Source organism: Nuphar pumila, chromosome 5, assembly GCF_984573655.1.
Source record: "Nuphar pumila chromosome 5, dmNupPumi1.hap1.1, whole genome shotgun sequence".
NCBI classification, from domain to species: domain Eukaryota; kingdom Viridiplantae; phylum Streptophyta; class Magnoliopsida; order Nymphaeales; family Nymphaeaceae; genus Nuphar; species Nuphar pumila.
Window position 1 is genome coordinate 101,960,213 of NC_143253.1, and position 20,057 is coordinate 101,980,269.

The 20,057-nt window shown below is 39.6% G+C and overlaps 1 protein-coding gene across 2 annotated transcripts in view; it reads left to right on the plus strand.

Moving 5' to 3' along the window:
• LOC149837939 (RNA-binding protein 2-like) overlaps positions 1-20,057 on the plus strand; it is a 48,899-nt gene that overhangs the window by 28,377 nt on the left and 465 nt on the right. Inside the window, exon 6 of one of the 2 annotated variants that reach the window (XM_090006278.1) lies at positions 17,065-17,454. The exons of the other annotated variant lie outside the window; for it this stretch is intronic. Coding sequence (XP_089862404.1) covers positions 17,065-17,192 — 128 coding nt within the window. The 3' untranslated portion in view covers positions 17,193-17,454. Of the gene's footprint in view, positions 1-17,064; positions 17,455-20,057 lie in introns of those variants that run through there. 2 annotated transcript variants of the gene reach the window in all.

Sequence of the window (20,057 nt, forward strand, 5' to 3'; positions counted from 1 at the left end):
ATTTTAACATTAACAACTTCTGTAGTGTCAACTTTCTTATCATCAGTAATACCAGACTTGAAAACAATATCAAAAGCAAATTTACTCTGAGATAATAAATATCCTCTTGGAGAATAAGCAACTTCAATGCCTAAAAAATATCTCAACATGCCCAAATCAGTCATTTCAAAATGAGATTTAAGAAGTGTTTTGAATGTTTGGCTTCCGTGGGACAGTCTTCTGTTTTTTTGCCTTTTGTCCTTGGTTACCGTTCTTTTGAGAGTTCTGTCTTGAGGTCCGCACAATATTGACATGTCCTTTGGACGAGTTTGACTTCTTGTATATGTTGTTGTCCCTATTGTTCTTCAAAAACCCGTTATATACTCCTCTTCTAATGCCTACCTCAAAGGCGATAGCCTTCTTGATGAGTTCAACATAGGTTTCAACCTGAGCCATATTGATCAAGCTCTTGAGAGGTTGGGAGAAGTTGTCCATGACTATCATTAGGGCATAAGAGTTTGAGATCGGCTCTTTTATCTGATTAGCTATGGACCACCATCTATTTATGAACTCGTGAGCACTCTCATTTCTCTTCTACTTCTGGTCATATAACTGACTTATGGTCGGGAGGGCCTCTAAATTGAAGCAAAAAAGGTCCATGAATAGATTTATAACTTGTTTAAATTCTCTGACCTGTTGAAGGTTCAAGGTGGAGAACCATTCCGGTGCCTCTCTCTTTGGATTCATGGGTAACCAGTTGATCAACCTCCTATCGTTATTTCGATATTTGACTACTCTCCATGAATATAACCATATGTGTTATCGAGTCCCCATTACCACTGAACTTCAGGAACTTAGGAGGAGTTTTATCATCATTTTTATCACACCTCTCGGGCAAGAAATCCTCTAAAGAATACTCTTTCCGATCAAGATCCATGTACTTCATTTTGGTATTCAGATTTCAGACCATACCTTCTAAAGACTTTATCTTCTTGTCCGACTCTGACGATGCAGTTTGGACCAGGTGGGCTACCTTGGGTCTGTGGATTCTCTTCTCCCAGTCAGACACCTGGGATTCACTATACTGACTATAACCATTTTGTACATCTGACTCTTGAGCTCTTCTGTCCTTCCTATCGACATGTGATTCTTCATGTTCTGACTCTTGGGCCCTTCTTTCAAGCTGTACTTGTCCATGATCCAACCCTTCTTGGATCTCTCTTATTCTCTCATTTTTTTCATGTTTTGTCTTGCCTACGGTAGCACGTCCTTTTCTTTTGACTGGGCTTTGAAATGCGAAGTTCTAGAGATTCGTCTCTTAGCGAACTCATCCGTGCTAGAGTTGTCTGTCTCATAACCCATATGGGGACCTTTATGAGACCGATGAGGGTACTGTTGTTCCAACACATCATTTTCTTTAGACCAGGCTTTGAAATGCGAGGTCCTAGAGATTCGTCTTTTGGTAGACTCATTCATACTGGAGTTGTTGGTCTTGTAACCTGTGTAGGGACTCTTATGAGACCGATGGGGGTATCAATGTTCTAGCACTTCCCTTTCTTTGGATCAGGTTTTGAAATGCAAGGTCCTAGGGATTCGTCTTTTGGTAGACTATCTGTGCTAAACTTGCTCGTCTTTTAACCCGTGTAAGAACTTTTACGAGACCAATGAGGGTCGACGAGAGTTGGACTCGGAGAACATTGAAGCTTTTTCTTTTCTTCGGTTGTCTTTCGGCTCGTCTGGGACATCAATATGGGTCATTTCTTCAGGATCTTCATCGAGTATGATGTTTTGCATCATATGGGGTGGTATCTCGCATGTGAGATTTTTCAGAGGTTGTTCCTTTAGGACGAATGGAGATCTGAAGATCCAAATGATAGGACGAGATTTTTTTTTTTGAAAATTTCAATAAAAGAAAGGCTCTTCCTAAAATAGAGGAAGATAAATTAAAGATAACAAAATCAGATCAAAACCAAGTTTCAAGCAAACCCTACCTTGTTGGAGGTTGTATTTTTTTTATGTAGCGTAAATTTTCTTCCGCAAGTGTTTCTAAAATGTGATAGGCCTAAATCTAATATTTATGCATGAACCTAATGCAAAAGACCTATATTCGGAAAATCACGAGAAAATAAGGCCCTAAAAAGGATAAAAATCAATCGAAAGATGGGTAAGTTGGTCATACACGAGTTTCAAGGGCGAGCCTTTCATTGTTTTCTAGTGAACTACCAAAAATAGGCACACGACATGGCTAGATGACATTGTTGCCGAACGACAAAGTGGTCTGTCGTCTGGTGGTCGTATGGGTCGTAGACCACAAACTCTATATGGCAGAGTGCCAAGCGAGAAGATGACAGGGAGGTCAGATCGGACGACAGAGTCGTCTATCGTATGGTATATGGGATGACAAGCCTTGTGAGGCCCTCAGACAGTCTGTTAGTTTGCAGGGGTTGCAGACAACAATGGAGGAGGTCAGACTACGAACTCTGCGCTGGTCTTTGGCGGCATACTCTGGGACCTCCGGACGGTCCACTAGTCTGCAGAGGTTGCAGATGACAGAGAGGAAGCCAGACTATAGAGTGGTTTGTCATCTAGTATTGGACGACAGAGCGTTCTGTCGTCCGGTAGATTGGACAACTGGTCTTGTGTGAACCTTCAGACAGTTCGATCGGTTTGCAGAGGGCGCACATGACAGATTCTGTGCGGTAGAGCAAGTCAGGTAGGCAAATGACAGGGATCGGACGACAGAGCAGTCTGTCGTCCGGTATAAGCAACAACAAGCCTTGTATGACCCTCAGACAGTCTGTCGGTTTGTAGGGTTGTTGTCTGGAATGGGACAACCGAGTGGTCTGTCAGTCTGCTGACAGGACAACTACTGGACAACATGCCCTGTGAGGGACGACCTTGGTCGGACGATAGAGTGGCTTGTCGTTCGATCCAGAAAAACAACACAAAACATGATTTTGGGCTATTTATGACCCAAAATCCTTCGATAGTGCAATTTCTAACTACGAAAATCGAAAAAGAACACAACGTCCTATCGTGATCGCCAACAATTGTTGTGTTGATATAAAAATTTGTAGGAGAATATTTTACTTAACCAGATTTCGTAAAATTCTTTTCAAAAGCCTTTAAAAGATGTGGGGATGTTCGTTTCAAGCCTTGGCCGACCGTCCTTTTTTCGAGAAAAAGGTAAAGCGAAGACAGGTTTTACGATTTCTGTAGTTCGATGCTCACCGCGATGGATTCAGATATGCAAATAAAGATCAAAACATGTATAAGTATCGATTAACATACAATATTGAATAAAAATAAATAGGCAGATTGATCTAGAAAATGCCTTTTTCAGACTTTTGGGGTCTGTTTGGTTCTTTGGGGTTCATTCTCGGTTCAACAACACCTCTACGTAGGTTCGATGATTCTTGCAATGACTTTGGCAGCACCTCTGTGTAGTTATGACAATTTAGGGCTCAGGCCAAGAGACAGTTGGAGTGAAGGCAGGGCTTAGGTATGCTTTTTCTCTAGGGCCAACACTCAAACATGAAATTTCTAGATGTTTCAAGTTCTAAGGGGCTACCTCTATTTATAATAGTCCTGGATGGGATATGAATCAGGGGCTTATGGATTTTAGTCCAACCCAAATGAATATGTTATTATCCTCAAGGGTAGGTAGTGAAATGAAATGGTGATCTTCGAAACACGAGCTTAGATTCACAAAGGCAAGTGTCAAGAATGACACTAAAGCGTAACCCTTAAAAAGGGTATAACTGGAAACAAAATAAAAATAAAAATAAAAATAAAAATGTATTCTTTATTGATATGAAAAACCAATTGCTTAAGAAGCATTGGAATGAAATACAAGAGGGGCTGCACCCCTTTATATATACAACTGAAAGAGGACTCAATAGAGTTGTTGGACAAAGTCCAACATCTCTATTTAGAGCTGTTGGAATATGTCAGTCCAACATCTCTATTGCTACTCAAGTCTGGACAGGACTTTACTAGCAACAGTCATTCTACTTCAAACTGAACTAGATGACATAAAGACAAAAAATAAAAATAAAAATAAAAGAAAGAAATGAAAAATGTATATATATATATATATGTACAGTTTTACATTTTAACACTCCCCCTCAAACTTACGGTACAATGAGCGAAAGTTTGTCTAAGAGAAATTGAAATCGGGGAGCAGCGAGAGGCTTTGTAAAGAAGTCTGCTAATTGATATTCTGAAGTGACATATGGCAGATCAATTATCCCGTGTAGATATTTCTCTCTGACGTAGTGACAATCCATTTCGATGTGTTTGGTGCGTTCGTGGAATGTTCTGTTACTGGCAATGTAGATTGCACTTTTGTTGTCACAACACATTTGTGAAGCCTTTGTTGCTTCAGCTTCCATGTCAGCAAGCAATCGTCGGAGCCAAACTACTTCCATGGTCGTGGTTGTCATGACTCTGTATTCAGCTTCGGTGGATGAGAGAGATACCTTCTGCTACTTTTTACACCTCCACGAGATCAATAATTCTCCTAAAAAGACACAAAAGCCAGTGGTTGAGTGTCTGTTATTGGGATCACCTCCCCAATCAGCATCAATATATGCAATTAAATCAAGAGAAGAAGAGGAAGATAAGAAAAGTCCTCGTGAAAGAGAGGACTTGATGTATTTGATAATACACATGACTGCTCTCATATGAACAGAAGTAGGAGCATGTTGAAATTGACTTGCTGTGTGAACAACATGTGCTATATCTGGTCTGGTAATGGATAGATAAGAAAGTGCCCCAACAAGCTGTCTTTAAGGAGTAGGGTCTGCAAGAAGTTCTCCATCATCAATCTTCATTTTAACATTAACAACTTCTGTAGTGTCAACTTTCTTATCATCAGTAATACCAGACTTGAAAACAATATCAAAAGCAAATTTACTCTGAGATAATAAATATCCTCTTGGAGAATAAGCAACTTCAATGCCTAAAAAATATCTCAACATGCCCAAATCAGTCATTTCAAAATGAGATTTAAGAAGTGTTTTGAATGTTTGGCTTCCGTGGGACAGTCTTCTGTTTTTTTGCCTTTTGTCCTTGGTTACCGTTCTTTTGAGAGTTCTGTCTTGAGGTCCGCACAATATTGACATGTCCTTTGGACGAGTTTGACTTCTTGTATATGTTGTTGTCCCTATTGTTCTTCAAAAACCCGTTATATACTCCTCTTCTAATGCCTACCTCAAAGGCGATAGCCTTCTTGATGAGTTCAACATAGGTTTCAACCTGAGCCATATTGATCAAGCTCTTGAGAGGTTGGGAGAAGTTGTCCATGACTATCATTAGGGCATAAGAGTTTGAGATCGGCTCTTTTATCTGATTAGCTATGGACCACCATCTATTTATGAACTCGTGAGCACTCTCATTTCTCTTCTACTTCTGGTCATATAACTGACTTATGGTCGGGAGGGCCTCTAAATTGAAGCAAAAAAGGTCCATGAATAGATTTATAACTTGTTTAAATTCTCTGACCTGTTGAAGGTTCAAGGTGGAGAACCATTCCGGTGCCTCTCTCTTTGGATTCATGGGTAACCAGTTGATCAACCTCCTATCGTTATTTCGATATTTGACTACTCTCCATGAATATAACCATATGTGTTATCGAGTCCCCATTACCACTGAACTTCAGGAACTTAGGAGGAGTTTTATCATCATTTTTATCACACCTCTCGGGCAAGAAATCCTCTAAAGAATACTCTTTCCGATCAAGATCCATGTACTTCATTTTGGTATTCAGATTTCAGACCATACCTTCTAAAGACTTTATCTTCTTGTCCGACTCTGACGATGCAGTTTGGACCAGGTGGGCTACCTTGGGTCTGTGGATTCTCTTCTCCCAGTCAGACACCTGGGATTCACTATACTGACTATAACCATTTTGTACATCTGACTCTTGAGCTCTTCTGTCCTTCCTATCGACATGTGATTCTTCATGTTCTGACTCTTGGGCCCTTCTTTCAAGCTGTACTTGTCCATGATCCAACCCTTCTTGGATCTCTCTTATTCTCTCATTTTTTTCATGTTTTGTCTTGCCTACGGTAGCACGTCCTTTTCTTTTGACTGGGCTTTGAAATGCGAAGTTCTAGAGATTCGTCTCTTAGCGAACTCATCCGTGCTAGAGTTGTCTGTCTCATAACCCATATGGGGACCTTTATGAGACCGATGAGGGTACTGTTGTTCCAACACATCATTTTCTTTAGACCAGGCTTTGAAATGCGAGGTCCTAGAGATTCGTCTTTTGGTAGACTCATTCATACTGGAGTTGTTGGTCTTGTAACCTGTGTAGGGACTCTTATGAGACCGATGGGGGTATCAATGTTCTAGCACTTCCCTTTCTTTGGATCAGGTTTTGAAATGCAAGGTCCTAGGGATTCGTCTTTTGGTAGACTATCTGTGCTAAACTTGCTCGTCTTTTAACCCGTGTAAGAACTTTTACGAGACCAATGAGGGTCGACGAGAGTTGGACTCGGAGAACATTGAAGCTTTTTCTTTTCTTCGGTTGTCTTTCGGCTCGTCTGGGACATCAATATGGGTCATTTCTTCAGGATCTTCATCGAGTATGATGTTTTGCATCATATGGGGTGGTATCTCGCATGTGAGATTTTTCAGAGGTTGTTCCTTTAGGACGAATGGAGATCTGAAGATCCAAATGATAGGACGAGATTTTTTTTTTTGAAAATTTCAATAAAAGAAAGGCTCTTCCTAAAATAGAGGAAGATAAATTAAAGATAACAAAATCAGATCAAAACCAAGTTTCAAGCAAACCCTACCTTGTTGGAGGTTGTATTTTTTTTATGTAGCGTAAATTTTCTTCCGCAAGTGTTTCTAAAATGTGATAGGCCTAAATCTAATATTTATGCATGAACCTAATGCAAAAGACCTATATTCGGAAAATCACGAGAAAATAAGGCCCTAAAAAGGATAAAAATCAATCGAAAGATGGGTAAGTTGGTCATACACGAGTTTCAAGGGCGAGCCTTTCATTGTTTTCTAGTGAACTACCAAAAATAGGCACACGACATGGCTAGATGACATTGTTGCCGAACGACAAAGTGGTCTGTCGTCTGGTGGTCGTATGGGTCGTAGACCACAAACTCTATATGGCAGAGTGCCAAGCGAGAAGATGACAGGGAGGTCAGATCGGACGACAGAGTCGTCTATCGTATGGTATATGGGATGACAAGCCTTGTGAGGCCCTCAGACAGTCTGTTAGTTTGCAGGGGTTGCAGACAACAATGGAGGAGGTCAGACTACGAACTCTGCGCTGGTCTTTGGCGGCATACTCTGGGACCTCCGGACGGTCCACTAGTCTGCAGAGGTTGCAGATGACAGAGAGGAAGCCAGACTATAGAGTGGTTTGTCATCTAGTATTGGACGACAGAGCGTTCTGTCGTCCGGTAGATTGGACAACTGGTCTTGTGTGAACCTTCAGACAGTTCGATCGGTTTGCAGAGGGTGCACATGACAGATTCTGTGCGGTAGAGCAAGTCAGGTAGGCAAATGACAGGGATCGGACGACAGAGCAGTCTGTCGTCCGGTATAAGCAACAACAAGCCTTGTATGACCCTCAGACAGTCTGTCGGTTTGTAGGGTTGTTGTCTGGAATGGGACAACCGAGTGGTCTGTCAGTCTGCTGACAGGACAACTACTGGACAACATGCCCTGTGAGGGACGACCTTGGTCGGACGATAGAGTGGCTTGTCGTTCGATCCAGAAAAACAACACAAAACATGATTTTGGGCTATTTATGACCCAAAATCCTTCGATAGTGCAATTTCTAACTACGAAAATCGAAAAAGAACACAACGTCCTATCGTGATCGCCAACAATTGTTGTGTTGATATAAAAATTTGTAGGAGAATATTTTACTTAACCAGATTTCGTAAAATTCTTTTCAAAAGCCTTTAAAAGATGTGGGGATGTTCGTTTCAAGCCTTGGCCGACCGTCCTTTTTTCGAGAAAAAGGTAAAGCGAAGACAGGTTTTACGATTTCTGTAGTTCGATGCTCACCGCGATGGATTCAGATATGCAAATAAAGATCAAAACATGTATAAGTATCGATTAACATACAATATTGAATAAAAATAAATAGGCAGATTGATCTAGAAAATGCCTTTTTCAGACTTTTGGGGTCTGTTTGGTTCTCTGGGGTTCATTCTCGGTTCAACAACACCTCTACGTAGGTTCGATGATTCTTGCAATGACTTTGGCAGCACCTCTGTGTAGTTATGACAATTTAGGGCTCAGGCCAAGAGACAGTTGGAGTGAAGGCAGGGCTTAGGTATGCTTTTTCTCTAGGGCCAACACTCAAACATGAAATTTCTAGATGTTTCAAGTTCTAAGGGGCTACCTCTATTTATAATAGTCCTGGATGGGATATGAATCAGGGGCTTATGGATTTTAGTCCAACCCAAATGAATATGTTATTATCCTCAAGGGTAGGTAGTGAAATGAAATGGTGATCTTCGAAACACGAGCTTAGATTCACAAAGGCAAGTGTCAAGAATGACACTAAAGCGTAACCCTTAAAAAGGGTATAACTGGAAACAAAATAAAAATAAAAATAAAAATAAAAATGTATTCTTTATTGATATGAAAAACCAATTGCTTAAGAAGCATTGGAATGAAATACAAGAGGGGCTGCACCCCTTTATATATACAACTGAAAGAGGACTCAATAGAGTTGTTGGACAAAGTCCAACATCTCTATTTAGAGCTGTTGGAATATGTCAGTCCAACATCTCTATTGCTACTCAAGTCTGGACAGGACTTTACTAGCAACAGTCATTCTACTTCAAACTGAACTAGATGACATAAAGACAAAAAATAAAAATAAAAATAAAAGAAAGAAATGAAAAATGTATATATATATATATATGTACAGTTTTACATTTTAACACTCCCCCTCAAACTTACGGTACAATGAGCGAAAGTTTGTCTAAGAGAAATTGAAATCGGGGAGCAGCGAGAGGCTTTGTAAAGAAGTCTGCTAATTGATATTCTGAAGTGACATATGGCAGATCAATTATCCCGTGTAGATATTTCTCTCTGACGTAGTGACAATCCATTTCGATGTGTTTGGTGCGTTCGTGGAATGTTCTGTTACTGGCAATGTAGATTGCACTTTTGTTGTCACAACACATTTGTGAAGCCTTTGTTGCTTCAGCTTCCATGTCAGCAAGCAATCGTCGGAGCCAAACTACTTCCATGGTCGTGGTTGTCATGACTCTGTATTCAGCTTCGGTGGATGAGAGAGATACCTTCTGCTACTTTTTACACCTCCACGAGATCAATAATTCTCCTAAAAAGACACAAAAGCCAGTGGTTGAGTGTCTGTTATTGGGATCACCTCCCCAATCAGCATCAATATATGCAATTAAATCAAGAGAAGAAGAGGAAGATAAGAAAAGTCCTCGTGAAAGAGAGGACTTGATGTATTTGATAATACACATGACTGCTCTCATATGAACAGAAGTAGGAGCATGTTGAAATTGACTTGCTGTGTGAACAACATGTGCTATATCTGGTCTGGTAATGGATAGATAAGAAAGTGCCCCAACAAGCTGTCTTTAAGGAGTAGGGTCTGCAAGAAGTTCTCCATCATCAATCTTCATTTTAACATTAACAACTTCTGTAGTGTCAACTTTCTTATCATCAGTAATACCAGACTTGAAAACAATATCAAAAGCAAATTTAGTCTGAGATAATAAATATCCTCTTGGAGAATAAGCAACTTCAATGCCTAAAAAATATCTCAACATGCCCAAATCAGTCATTTCAAAATGAGATTTAAGAAGTGTTTTGATTGTTTCAACTCCCTGTTTATCGCTTCCGGTGATGATCATATCATCCACATAGAGAAGAAGCACAATGATCACTGCATCAGAATTCTTAATAAACAAAGCAGTGTCAGTTAAACAGAATTGAAAACCAATATCAATCATAACACGACTAAACCTATCATACCAAGCTTTTGGTGCTTGTTTAAGTTCATAAAGAACTTTTTCTAAGCGAAGGACTTCACCCTTAGGAATACTTAGACCAGGAAGGGGTTTTATGTATACTTCTTCAACTAGTTTTCCATTTAAAAAAACATTTTTGACATCCATTTGAAAAATAAACCATTTTTTGATAGAAGCTAAGACAATTAAGGTTCAGACAGTTGTCATGCGAGCCACCGGAGCAAAGGTTTCTTCATAATCAATCCTATATTTTTGGGCATAACCTTTGGCTACTAAACGAGCTTTATATCTTTCATGAGTACCATCACTCTTGGTTTTAATTTTATAAACCCATCGACATCCTATAGTTTTCTTTCCTGGAGGAAGATCTTGAATATTCCATGTAGAAGCCTTTTCAAGTGCATCTAATTAAGCTTTCATGGCTTCTATCCATTTGATATCATTTTTTGCTCTAAAATATGTAGATGGTTCTTCATATGAGTGAATTAATGCAATAACTGCCCTATATGTGGGTGAGAAAGACTTGTATGATACAAACTTTTTTGGAGGCCTCGAGACTCAGGATGATTGTCTAGTTGGAATGTTAGAATATTTTTCAAGTGCACATGGAGGATTAGACTCTTGTCGCTTGAAATATTGAATACTAGTATCTCTATGAACTTCTTTATTTTCAACATTAAGATCAATAATTCTTTGATCATCATCAAAGTTACAATCAATGTCATATTCATCAGATGTTGATGTTAGATCTAGCAAAAAGGAGTACCCAGTGACGTCTTTTAATTTTCTAAAATCAAAGAAGCTCTCCTTTTCAAGAAAGGAAACATTTCTAGACACATATAGTTTATTATTTTTGAAGTCAAAACATCTATAACCTTTCTGGTTTTCAGCATATCCTAAAAATGCACAGGGAATCGCACGAGGGAAAAGTTTATCATTTTTGTCAGTAAATATGAAGCATTTGCACCCAAATATTCTTAGTCTGGAGTAGTCTGGAGAAATGTTCATAAGTTTTTCAATGGGAGTGATATTTTGTAACGAAGAAGATGACATCCTATTAATGAGATAGGTGGCAGTTAAGGCAGCTTCTGCCCAAAAGTCTTTCGTGACTTGATTTGCTATTAATAAAGTCCTAGTGGTTTCTATAATATGGCGTTGTTTTCGTTCTGCCAGTCCATTTTGTTGAGGTGTATAAAGACGAGATCTTTGATGTGTGATGCCATGCAATTTAAGATAATTTTAAAAATCTGTGGATAAAAACTCTCCGCCTGAATCTGTGCGAAAAATAGTAATATCATTTTGAAACTTGTTTTTAACCATATTATGAAAAGTTTGAAAGTATGAAAATACTTCAGACTTATGTTTGAGAAAGTACATCCACGTATGTCGGGAGAAATCATAGACAAAAATAACATAGTAAACAAATCCCCCTTTAGAAATTACTGGTGCAGGACCCCAAACATCCGAGTGTATTAATTCAAGTGGTCTTGAAGAGAAAAATGTTCTGTTCTGAAATGGTAATCTTTTCATTTTGCCGAGAATACAATCTTTACAATCAAATGATTCAGAGTTACAAAATTTCCCTAGATTTGGAAAATGTTGGATTTTGGCTATATGTGGGTGACGAAGTCTCTTATGCCACAGTTCCAACTCTATTTTTTGAATATTATAACAAAAGGCTTTCTTCGACATTTTCAAAAAATCCATGTAATAGAGTCCTCCTTCTCTATGACCTTCCCCAATCAGCTTGCCTGATTGGCGATCCTGTACCCAACAACCATGAGAAGAAAAAGAAATATTACACCCATAATCAGAAATTTGAGATACAGATAAAATATTTAAATTTAATTTGGGAACATGTCTAATTTCTGGAATAGAAAATTTCTTTGTTTTATAAAATTTTTCAAAATTTCTTATTCCTTCTATTTCAAGAGAAGTTCCATCAGCAGTAAAGACCTTTTGTTTTATTTTTAACACATTTGGATAGATTTTGATTATTTGGGGTCATATGAAAAGATGCACCAGAGTCAAGGAGCCAAATTTTTTTACCTAGATCAGAAAAACATAAGGCTGCTGCGCCGGTTGAAGCTTCAGATGAGGAAGATGGACCTTTGATGAGAGGCCGAAGAATCTCCTTGGGTCAGGAAAACTGGTGCATCCTGATCTTTAGGCTCCGATCCAGCAATTGCAGCTCTTTTTTCTCTCAGCTCCTTAAGTTTGGGACATTGTGACCTGTAGTGTCTCGATTCATGACAGTGATGACAAATAACTTTCTTCTTATCATAGTCACCATTTTGTCGGTTAAAGTGAGGAGGCCTATATGATCGAACATGATTCCCTGGTCTAGACACGGCTAAAACGGAATCATCTTCAATTTTTAAAGAACCTTTCCGGAAACGATTTTCTTTTATTGTTAATTCTTCAATAGTTTCAACAATAGAAAGAATTTTTCCCTGGTGAAGTAGGGCCAATTTAGTGGTTTCAAATTCCGGCTTTAATCCAGTGATAAACTGGTAAAAATGTTCAACATCGAGTTGTTTCTGACGAAGCTCGATGTCTTCGGCACAATGCCACTTTGGTTCTAAAAGAAAAAGTTCTTCCCAAAGTTCGGACAACCCATTGTAATATTCACGAATAGTTTTATCTCCTTATGTCATCATTCAAACTTTTTCTTGGAGGTTGCACACGTGTGCAATATCTTTAAGGGAATACATATTCTTAAGGTATTCCCATGCCTTATCGGCATGATCAAATTTGGCAAGACTTGAGTATTTTTTAATGTCAATGCTATTGATAAGCCATGACATTATCTTCGCATGAGATATTCTCCATTCTTTCCATTTCTTCTCGTATGAGGCAATAGTCTTGATTTTCTCTTCTTCCGATAGAGGGACCTCTTTATCTCCCTCATTTTTAGTAAGAGATAGCTTAGGTTCCGAATCAGAACCATCCACAATCCCCCATAGGCCTTTTCCCCATATATGGTGCTTCATGATTGAAGCCCATGTTACATAGTTCGTATCGCTTAGTTTCATAGGCATAATGGTGACTTTCTCATTGTCATCCATCGATTACAAGGAGAGAAAAAATAGGGATAGAAGAGAAACAAGAAGGAAAATGAAAAAAGAAAGAAGAAAAAAACAATACAACAAGATGTGAAATCTTCCCCAATGAAGTGATAAAACACTTCTCTTCAAGTGGCGAACACTTTTGCAAACGGGCACGGAAACCAATGCAGCTTTTCCTCAAGACTTAGTACTTCCGCGGCTCCGATACCATGAAATGAAATGGTGATCTTCGAAACACGAGCTTAGATTCACAAGGGCAAGTGTCAAGAATGACACTAAAGCATAACCCTTAAAAATGGTATAACTGGAAACAAAAAAAAATGTATTCTTTATTGATATGAAAAACCAATTGCTTAAGCATTGGAATGAAATACAAGAGGGGCTGCACCCCTTTATATACACAGCTGAAAGAGGACTCAATAGAGTTGTTGGACACAGTCCAACAACTCTATTGCTAGTCAAGTCTGGACAAGACTTGACTAGCAACAATCATTCTAGTTCAAACTGAACTAAATGACATAAAGACAAAAAATAAAAATAAAGGAAAAAAATTACAGAAAAGAAAGAAATGAAAAATGTATTTATATATATATATATAATATATATATATGTACAATTTTACATTTTAACAGGTAGGACTCATCCAGAAGTGTCCAAAATGCCCAGGAGAAGCTTAAGTCTGACTGGAACACGCCTCTTTAGCGGTTTATCTTGTTCAGCCGACCTAGCGGACGACAAAGTGGGTTTGTCCAGAGTTACCAATCGAGGAAGCGGGAGCGGGAAGCGAGACACTTTCAAAAATTTAGGAAGCGGGGAAGCGTGGGACCACTTAGAAGAAAATTCCGAACCGCCTCGGAAGCGACCTAGGAAGCGAGGGGGAAGCGAAAAATGGAAAAAATGGGGAAGCGAGGAGGAAGCGTGGGGGAAACGTGCTTCCCATAAATGGGAAGTGCGCTTCCCAAAAATGGGGGACACTTCCCCTCACGCTTCGAAAGCACGACGTTTCGCGCTTTCGAAGCGCGCTTTGGGGAAGTGCGCTTCCCCTTTTACCTAGGCGCTTCCAATAACTCTGAATCAGAGGCTGGTTCTCAATAAAATGGTCGAACCAGAGTTACCAGTCGAGGAAGTGGGAGCGGAAAGCGAGGCACTTTCAAAAATTTAGGAAGCGGGGAAGCGTGGAAGCGTGGGACTACTTAGAAGAATATTCTGAACCGTCTCGGAAGCGATCTAGGAAGCGAACCGAAAGCGACCTAGGAAGCGAACCGGAAGCGAGGGGGAAGTGTGGGAGAAGTGCGAGGGAAGCACGCTTCCCTTAAAAGGGAAACACGCTTCCCATAAAAGGGAAGCGCGCTTCCCAAAAAAGGGGGACGCTTCCCCTCACGCTTCGGGGAAGCGCGCTTCCCCTTTTACCTAGGCGCTTCCGGTAACTCTGGGTTTGTCTTCTCCTAAGGGTATGTTTGATGGCTTGTCCAGGATTGGACGAAATGAACAAAAAAGACAGAACAACACACTGATTTTGTTCGTTCTGTAACAATTATACCAAGTCCAACGTTTGTTTGGACTGTACTCGAATGCTGTGTTGCAAATGTCCATTGTTTGATGACGATGTGCGGACAACTTGGACAGTCATGGATGGATAATGGGTCAGATTACTTCATTTTGGATCGTATGACCCGATCCACCCATCATTTTACATAAAAAACATTTAAAATCTAAAATCTTGGATCAGATCTAAAAACTAAAAAATGTTCAAAAAATATATATTAAAATGTTTAAAAACACGGTTATGAGTATACGACTGTAAAACCCAGATGCTGTTATACAATTTCTTTAGGGGATGCAATAAATTTCTAAAAGAAATCAAGTTGATAACAGAGAAAAAAGATTTCACGGCATGAACCCTCCATTTAAAGAAGAATTCAATCTCTTGAAATCTTTCAACAATTCAACAAGAAGAAATCCATGAATGTTCCAAATTCATCAAAACTGAGCAAAAAAGATCAAGACTAAAACCAACTCTATTTCATACATACTATCATGCTCAACATAAAACAATCTCATATTTACCCTCAATTCTCCCCTTACTAGTAAATCATTTACTTTCATTTTTGTGTTCATACAGAATCATGTCCCCACTTACTAGCAAATCACAGCATACTGTGATCTCAGGCCTGCCATGGGGATTCAGCCTTAGTTGTTCCTTTCAATCCTTTAACAATACATTTGTGTTAGAAGGTTATCCAGTGCTCTACATCAAGCTGGAAAAGCTCATTACCAATATTTCACATCCTAAGCATCTTTATACACCACATTGCATTCGCTACTTGGCAAATACACCAAATTTAATCTCTTAAAAGGATTCTTTTGGGAATGCTTCTTATTTCTAGGCAGTGATACTGAATGGCAGAACCTTCTTTATAAATAAAATTAGATTTGAGATTTGAGAACAGAATTAGATGGAAGAGAAAAATGACAGCATTACTCCCTCCCATTCTGCTAATATATAAATCCTTACAGACTCTAGGTGCAACTAACACACAATTATACAAACAAGAAAGCCAACCTAATATAATCATCATAGAATTCTCTCCTTTTGGCTTCATTTGGACCTTCCCAATCAGGGTTTAAAACATAAAAGATAATATCATAATACGTGATGCAAAAGATGTGCAAGAACATCCAAATGCTTTAGATCAAAGAGGTAACTTTGTATTCTTCTAACATTACAGCCAATTTCAAAGGAGTCATCTCGAAACAAAAATTTGTGATAAAATGGATGAAATTCCTCACAGAAGCAATTGATCGAACCAATGGTGTACATAGGTAGGTGACAGGTGAAAAAAATTGAAACAGTTGAAAAACGAAAACCACCGGTATTTTGCCTTCCGGGTTGGCTTCGAATTTCACCACCGGGACCTTGCCTTCCGGGTTGGCTTTCATGAACCTGAGCACCCAATTCCAAAACAATAATCAAATCCATTCCTTTCCCCAAAAACAATAGATAAAGGATTAAAAAATGCGCAAATATCTCATTCAATTTGAGATCAGAAACACACCAATTGGACTTATTGCCGAAATCTATCAGCGTCATGTCGTAGGAGAGCTTCTTCTCTTCGAGCGTCTGCTAGACTCTCTGGCTGAAAGGTCCTGAAATCAACAAACCTCTCTCTCTCTCTCTCTGATTAAGTGGTAGCGGTGGGAGAAGAAACGTACAGTCACCGTGTTTGGATGAGGAGGAGGACCAGAGGGAAGCAGAGAGGGAGGCCATGGGCGCCACCGACATCCTCTTTGCATCCTTCGTGACGGGGAAGCCACACGGGTGCCCCTTCCTGCGAGAGAGGGCGTGCCCGTCAATGCAACTTTGTTTCCCCTGTCCCTGTTCTTTTTGTAACAGGGGTGGGGGTGGAACAAAAATAACATAGGTATATGGATGTGGCGGACGGCGTTCCACGCGTCTGCTGCGTCCAATGTTTGTTAAAAAATACGTCTTTGGCGGACATTCCGTCAAACATACCCTAATGAGACGATAAACAGAAGTGCCGTCCGGTAGTGGGACCGTAGACTTGATTGCTGTCTGGTAGTGGGACCACAGTCTGGGTTTGTGGGACTATTCTCTTTGGGTGTGTGATCCCATGTGGAACTGCACTCTGGGTTTATAGTCCCGTGTGGGACTGCACTCTGGGTGTGTAGTCTCAAGATCGAAACGGGGCTTTCAGGTTCCTTTTTGTAGGGGTTCTTTCCTCAAATCCCTATGTTTGTCATCCTTAGGGATTTTGTGAAAATTGTGGGTGTATAGTGTTTGAAGTTGGTTATGGTGTTTGGCAGATGGATTTAATGCTTTATCCAGGTCATGTTATATTTAGATTGTTAAATTACACTGTACATTTGTGCTGCTTTCAGGTTCCTTTTTGTAGGGGTTCTTTTCCCAAATCCCTATGTTTGTCTACAGTGTTTGAAGTTGGTTATGATGATTGTCGGATGGATTTAACAGCTCTCAGTAAACTGGGGTTTGTTTCTGTCAGGTTACAAAATGGATGAACAAGATCTAGACTCACCTGTTCTACGGATGCAGTTTGCTCGGCATCCTGGACCAAGGTCCGGTAGTGGCATGGGCCATCGCGGTGGCATGGGCCATCGGGGTAGGCGATAAACGGAAACTCCTGGGTGTACCTGCATGATTTTGTGCTCGCTTATCTCTGTTTCTTGACTGTCATCGCCAGTGTAATTTTAGACCATACATTCTGATGTTTCTCTTAGCTCAATGCTTAGGCTCAATTATATGGTCTTGCAAAATACAAAGCATTAGTATAGACATTGAGTGGGACAGAGAAAGAGCTAATTATACTTTTATGAGCTTTTACGTTTTATATGCGTCAGGAATGAATGGTGTAGGACTGTTGGTCTTCACTGTCTATTCAATTGTATATGGTGCACCAATTCTGCTAACACACCATGCACCACCCGACCAGACCGATTGTACCAACTTTATGGCCTGTCTGCATGCTATATGTGTCATGTTGCCCAAGTGTGTCATTGTGAAAGACACATTGAGCACATGAATGTGTTGCCTAAATATGTGCCACTGTTTCACATTACTATATGCACCGCAGAACGTCTAGACATCAATAAAAGTGTACATCTCAACCAAGAGGCTTAGGGATCATTTGTGTGAGCAGATTCACCGCTGATGGGAAACGGTATCATTTGTGTGATCAGAGAAGTGAAAAACCATATAGCCTTATATTACAGTAACAGAAAAAAATAGGAGTCTGAAACAGACTCGTGCCCTACTCTCAAATTAGGCCTATCCCATAGCAACTTCTTGGTAACCAAATGTTATGACAATGATGTTAGATTTCAATGGCAACACAGACGTACAACTCCAAGATCAGAGAATGCAGCTTGCTAGGAATCTGCACAGCAAATGTTTGACGAAATGTCTTATAGTGAGAGTATATTATTCCGCACCATCTTATCTAGGTACGCCAGGGTAGGGGAGGTAAGTAGTGCCAAACAAGTGTCTTAGGAGCACGATTGTCGCTTGAACCATGATGATATCTGTTAAGCTAAAAGCAACGGTTTCAGGGTGTATCATCATATGAAATTCTGAATTGAAGCCTGATGAGACAAGCATTGTTTCTATGTGATCAACCGATCACTTTTTTTTCTTCTTTTGGACAGAGAGCTGGGGTTAGGCAAACCCCTACCAGTTATACAACCGTACCATTTGGGGATAGAACTTGCAACGTCCCAACAAGGTGACGTGCACCAACTGCTCCTCAAGTCTTCCGTCTGCCTGTTTACATGGTGGACTTCTTTAAGAAGGTTTTGATTGTTTTTTGCGTCCGGATGACCTTCTTGGCCAAAAGGTTCGACTTTCTGCTATCGAATTCATAAAGGATATATCAAAACCACATGCAACCGTATGGGGCTATTTTTGCTCAGTGCTTGCAGAATTCACTCGAGTGTTAGAATACATTATTGAGCTTGTCTTGGTATCGAATATTTACACAGCTGAATGCCGATGGGATAACGTCTCGCAAATGCGAAAATTAATAAAGAATAAGCAGGTGAAGCGAACATGGGGATGCAGCTTGATTGAGGTAAACAATTTGGTTCAGGAGGTCGCAGGAGAAGGCTCGTATTCACAATCAATACACCATAGTAGATTTATTAGATGTGGAATACAGGCTAGCAGGAAACACTGCTACATGAAATACATACAACAGATTCGTCAAGCCTCTCAAAACCATTTTACATCTCTAACATCAATACAACCCAAATTCACCATCACCAACAAACACCATAGTGCAAAAATCAAATGAAAACTCAATCATCCACATGAAAAGTAATCCTTCCCCCACCCCCAAAAAAACATGGGTAGTACATCTTTAGGATCAACACAACCCAATTTCACATCAGCAACAAGCACCATAATGCAAATTTCAAATGAGAACTCAATCACCCACATGAAAACTAATCGTCATACACAAATTTTCTGCACGAAATGGACTATTGTCTATTTGATCAATGGTTGGTATTACAGCTATTCGAGCCTTATAGAGCCTACGAAGCCTCCTACTCAGCCTCATACCTTGTTGAGTCTTGGATCGTTTGTTCAAACCAGTCTGGCCGTAAGGCCTAGTAGTGTATGGATCTACGTATGATTTATGAAATTGCATAGCAAGCTTAGGCTTGGATGCAGTTCATAATATGTCTAGACCTGAGTCAGATTTTGACTATATGAAGTCCAGTCGGACATAGGCTTGGTACCAGGACTGTAGGTTTGGACTTGTGGAGTCTGATAATAGTCTCATTGGTTGGAAGTTCTATTAGGGTTTAGGGCTGCAAACGGATCAGATATGGGTCAGATCATATTAGATTTGAATTAAAAATGTACAATATAAACCAGAATCTGAATCTAAATTTGGACCCAATATGATAGAGTTGAGTTCATACCCAAAATATATGTGGCAATAATGGACATGTATTAGAAAACACAAACACACACACACACACACACACACACAGAGAGATTCTTTACATGTAAACAAATGACATCGGATTAGATTTTGATTTAAATCCAAATGAAACCTGACTGAAGATACAAATCAGAAGCCAAGAAAATGTGATTTAGCAAATCCAAATCCACGTTTGTACCTTACAATAACAATCCGAATTTGAAAATGATTAAGTGAAATTCGGATATCCGATTATGTCTGATCTTGTTCCAGCGATACTGGGGTAGGATAGACCCCAACTAAACTTCAAGCCAGGTTGATACCTGAATGACATGATCATCACTGGAGGAGACTAACAAGGAGTTGAAAATATTAAAAAACTTCTCAAAAAATATTTTGAAATGATTGATTTAGGCTTCTTGAAATACTTCTTAGGAATCAAAGTTGCTTAGAAATCAAAGTTGCTTACTCTCTTAGATGATATTTATTATCTCAGTCTAAATTTGCTCTTGACATTGTTTCTAGGTTTGGAATCATAAATGACAAGAGAGTTG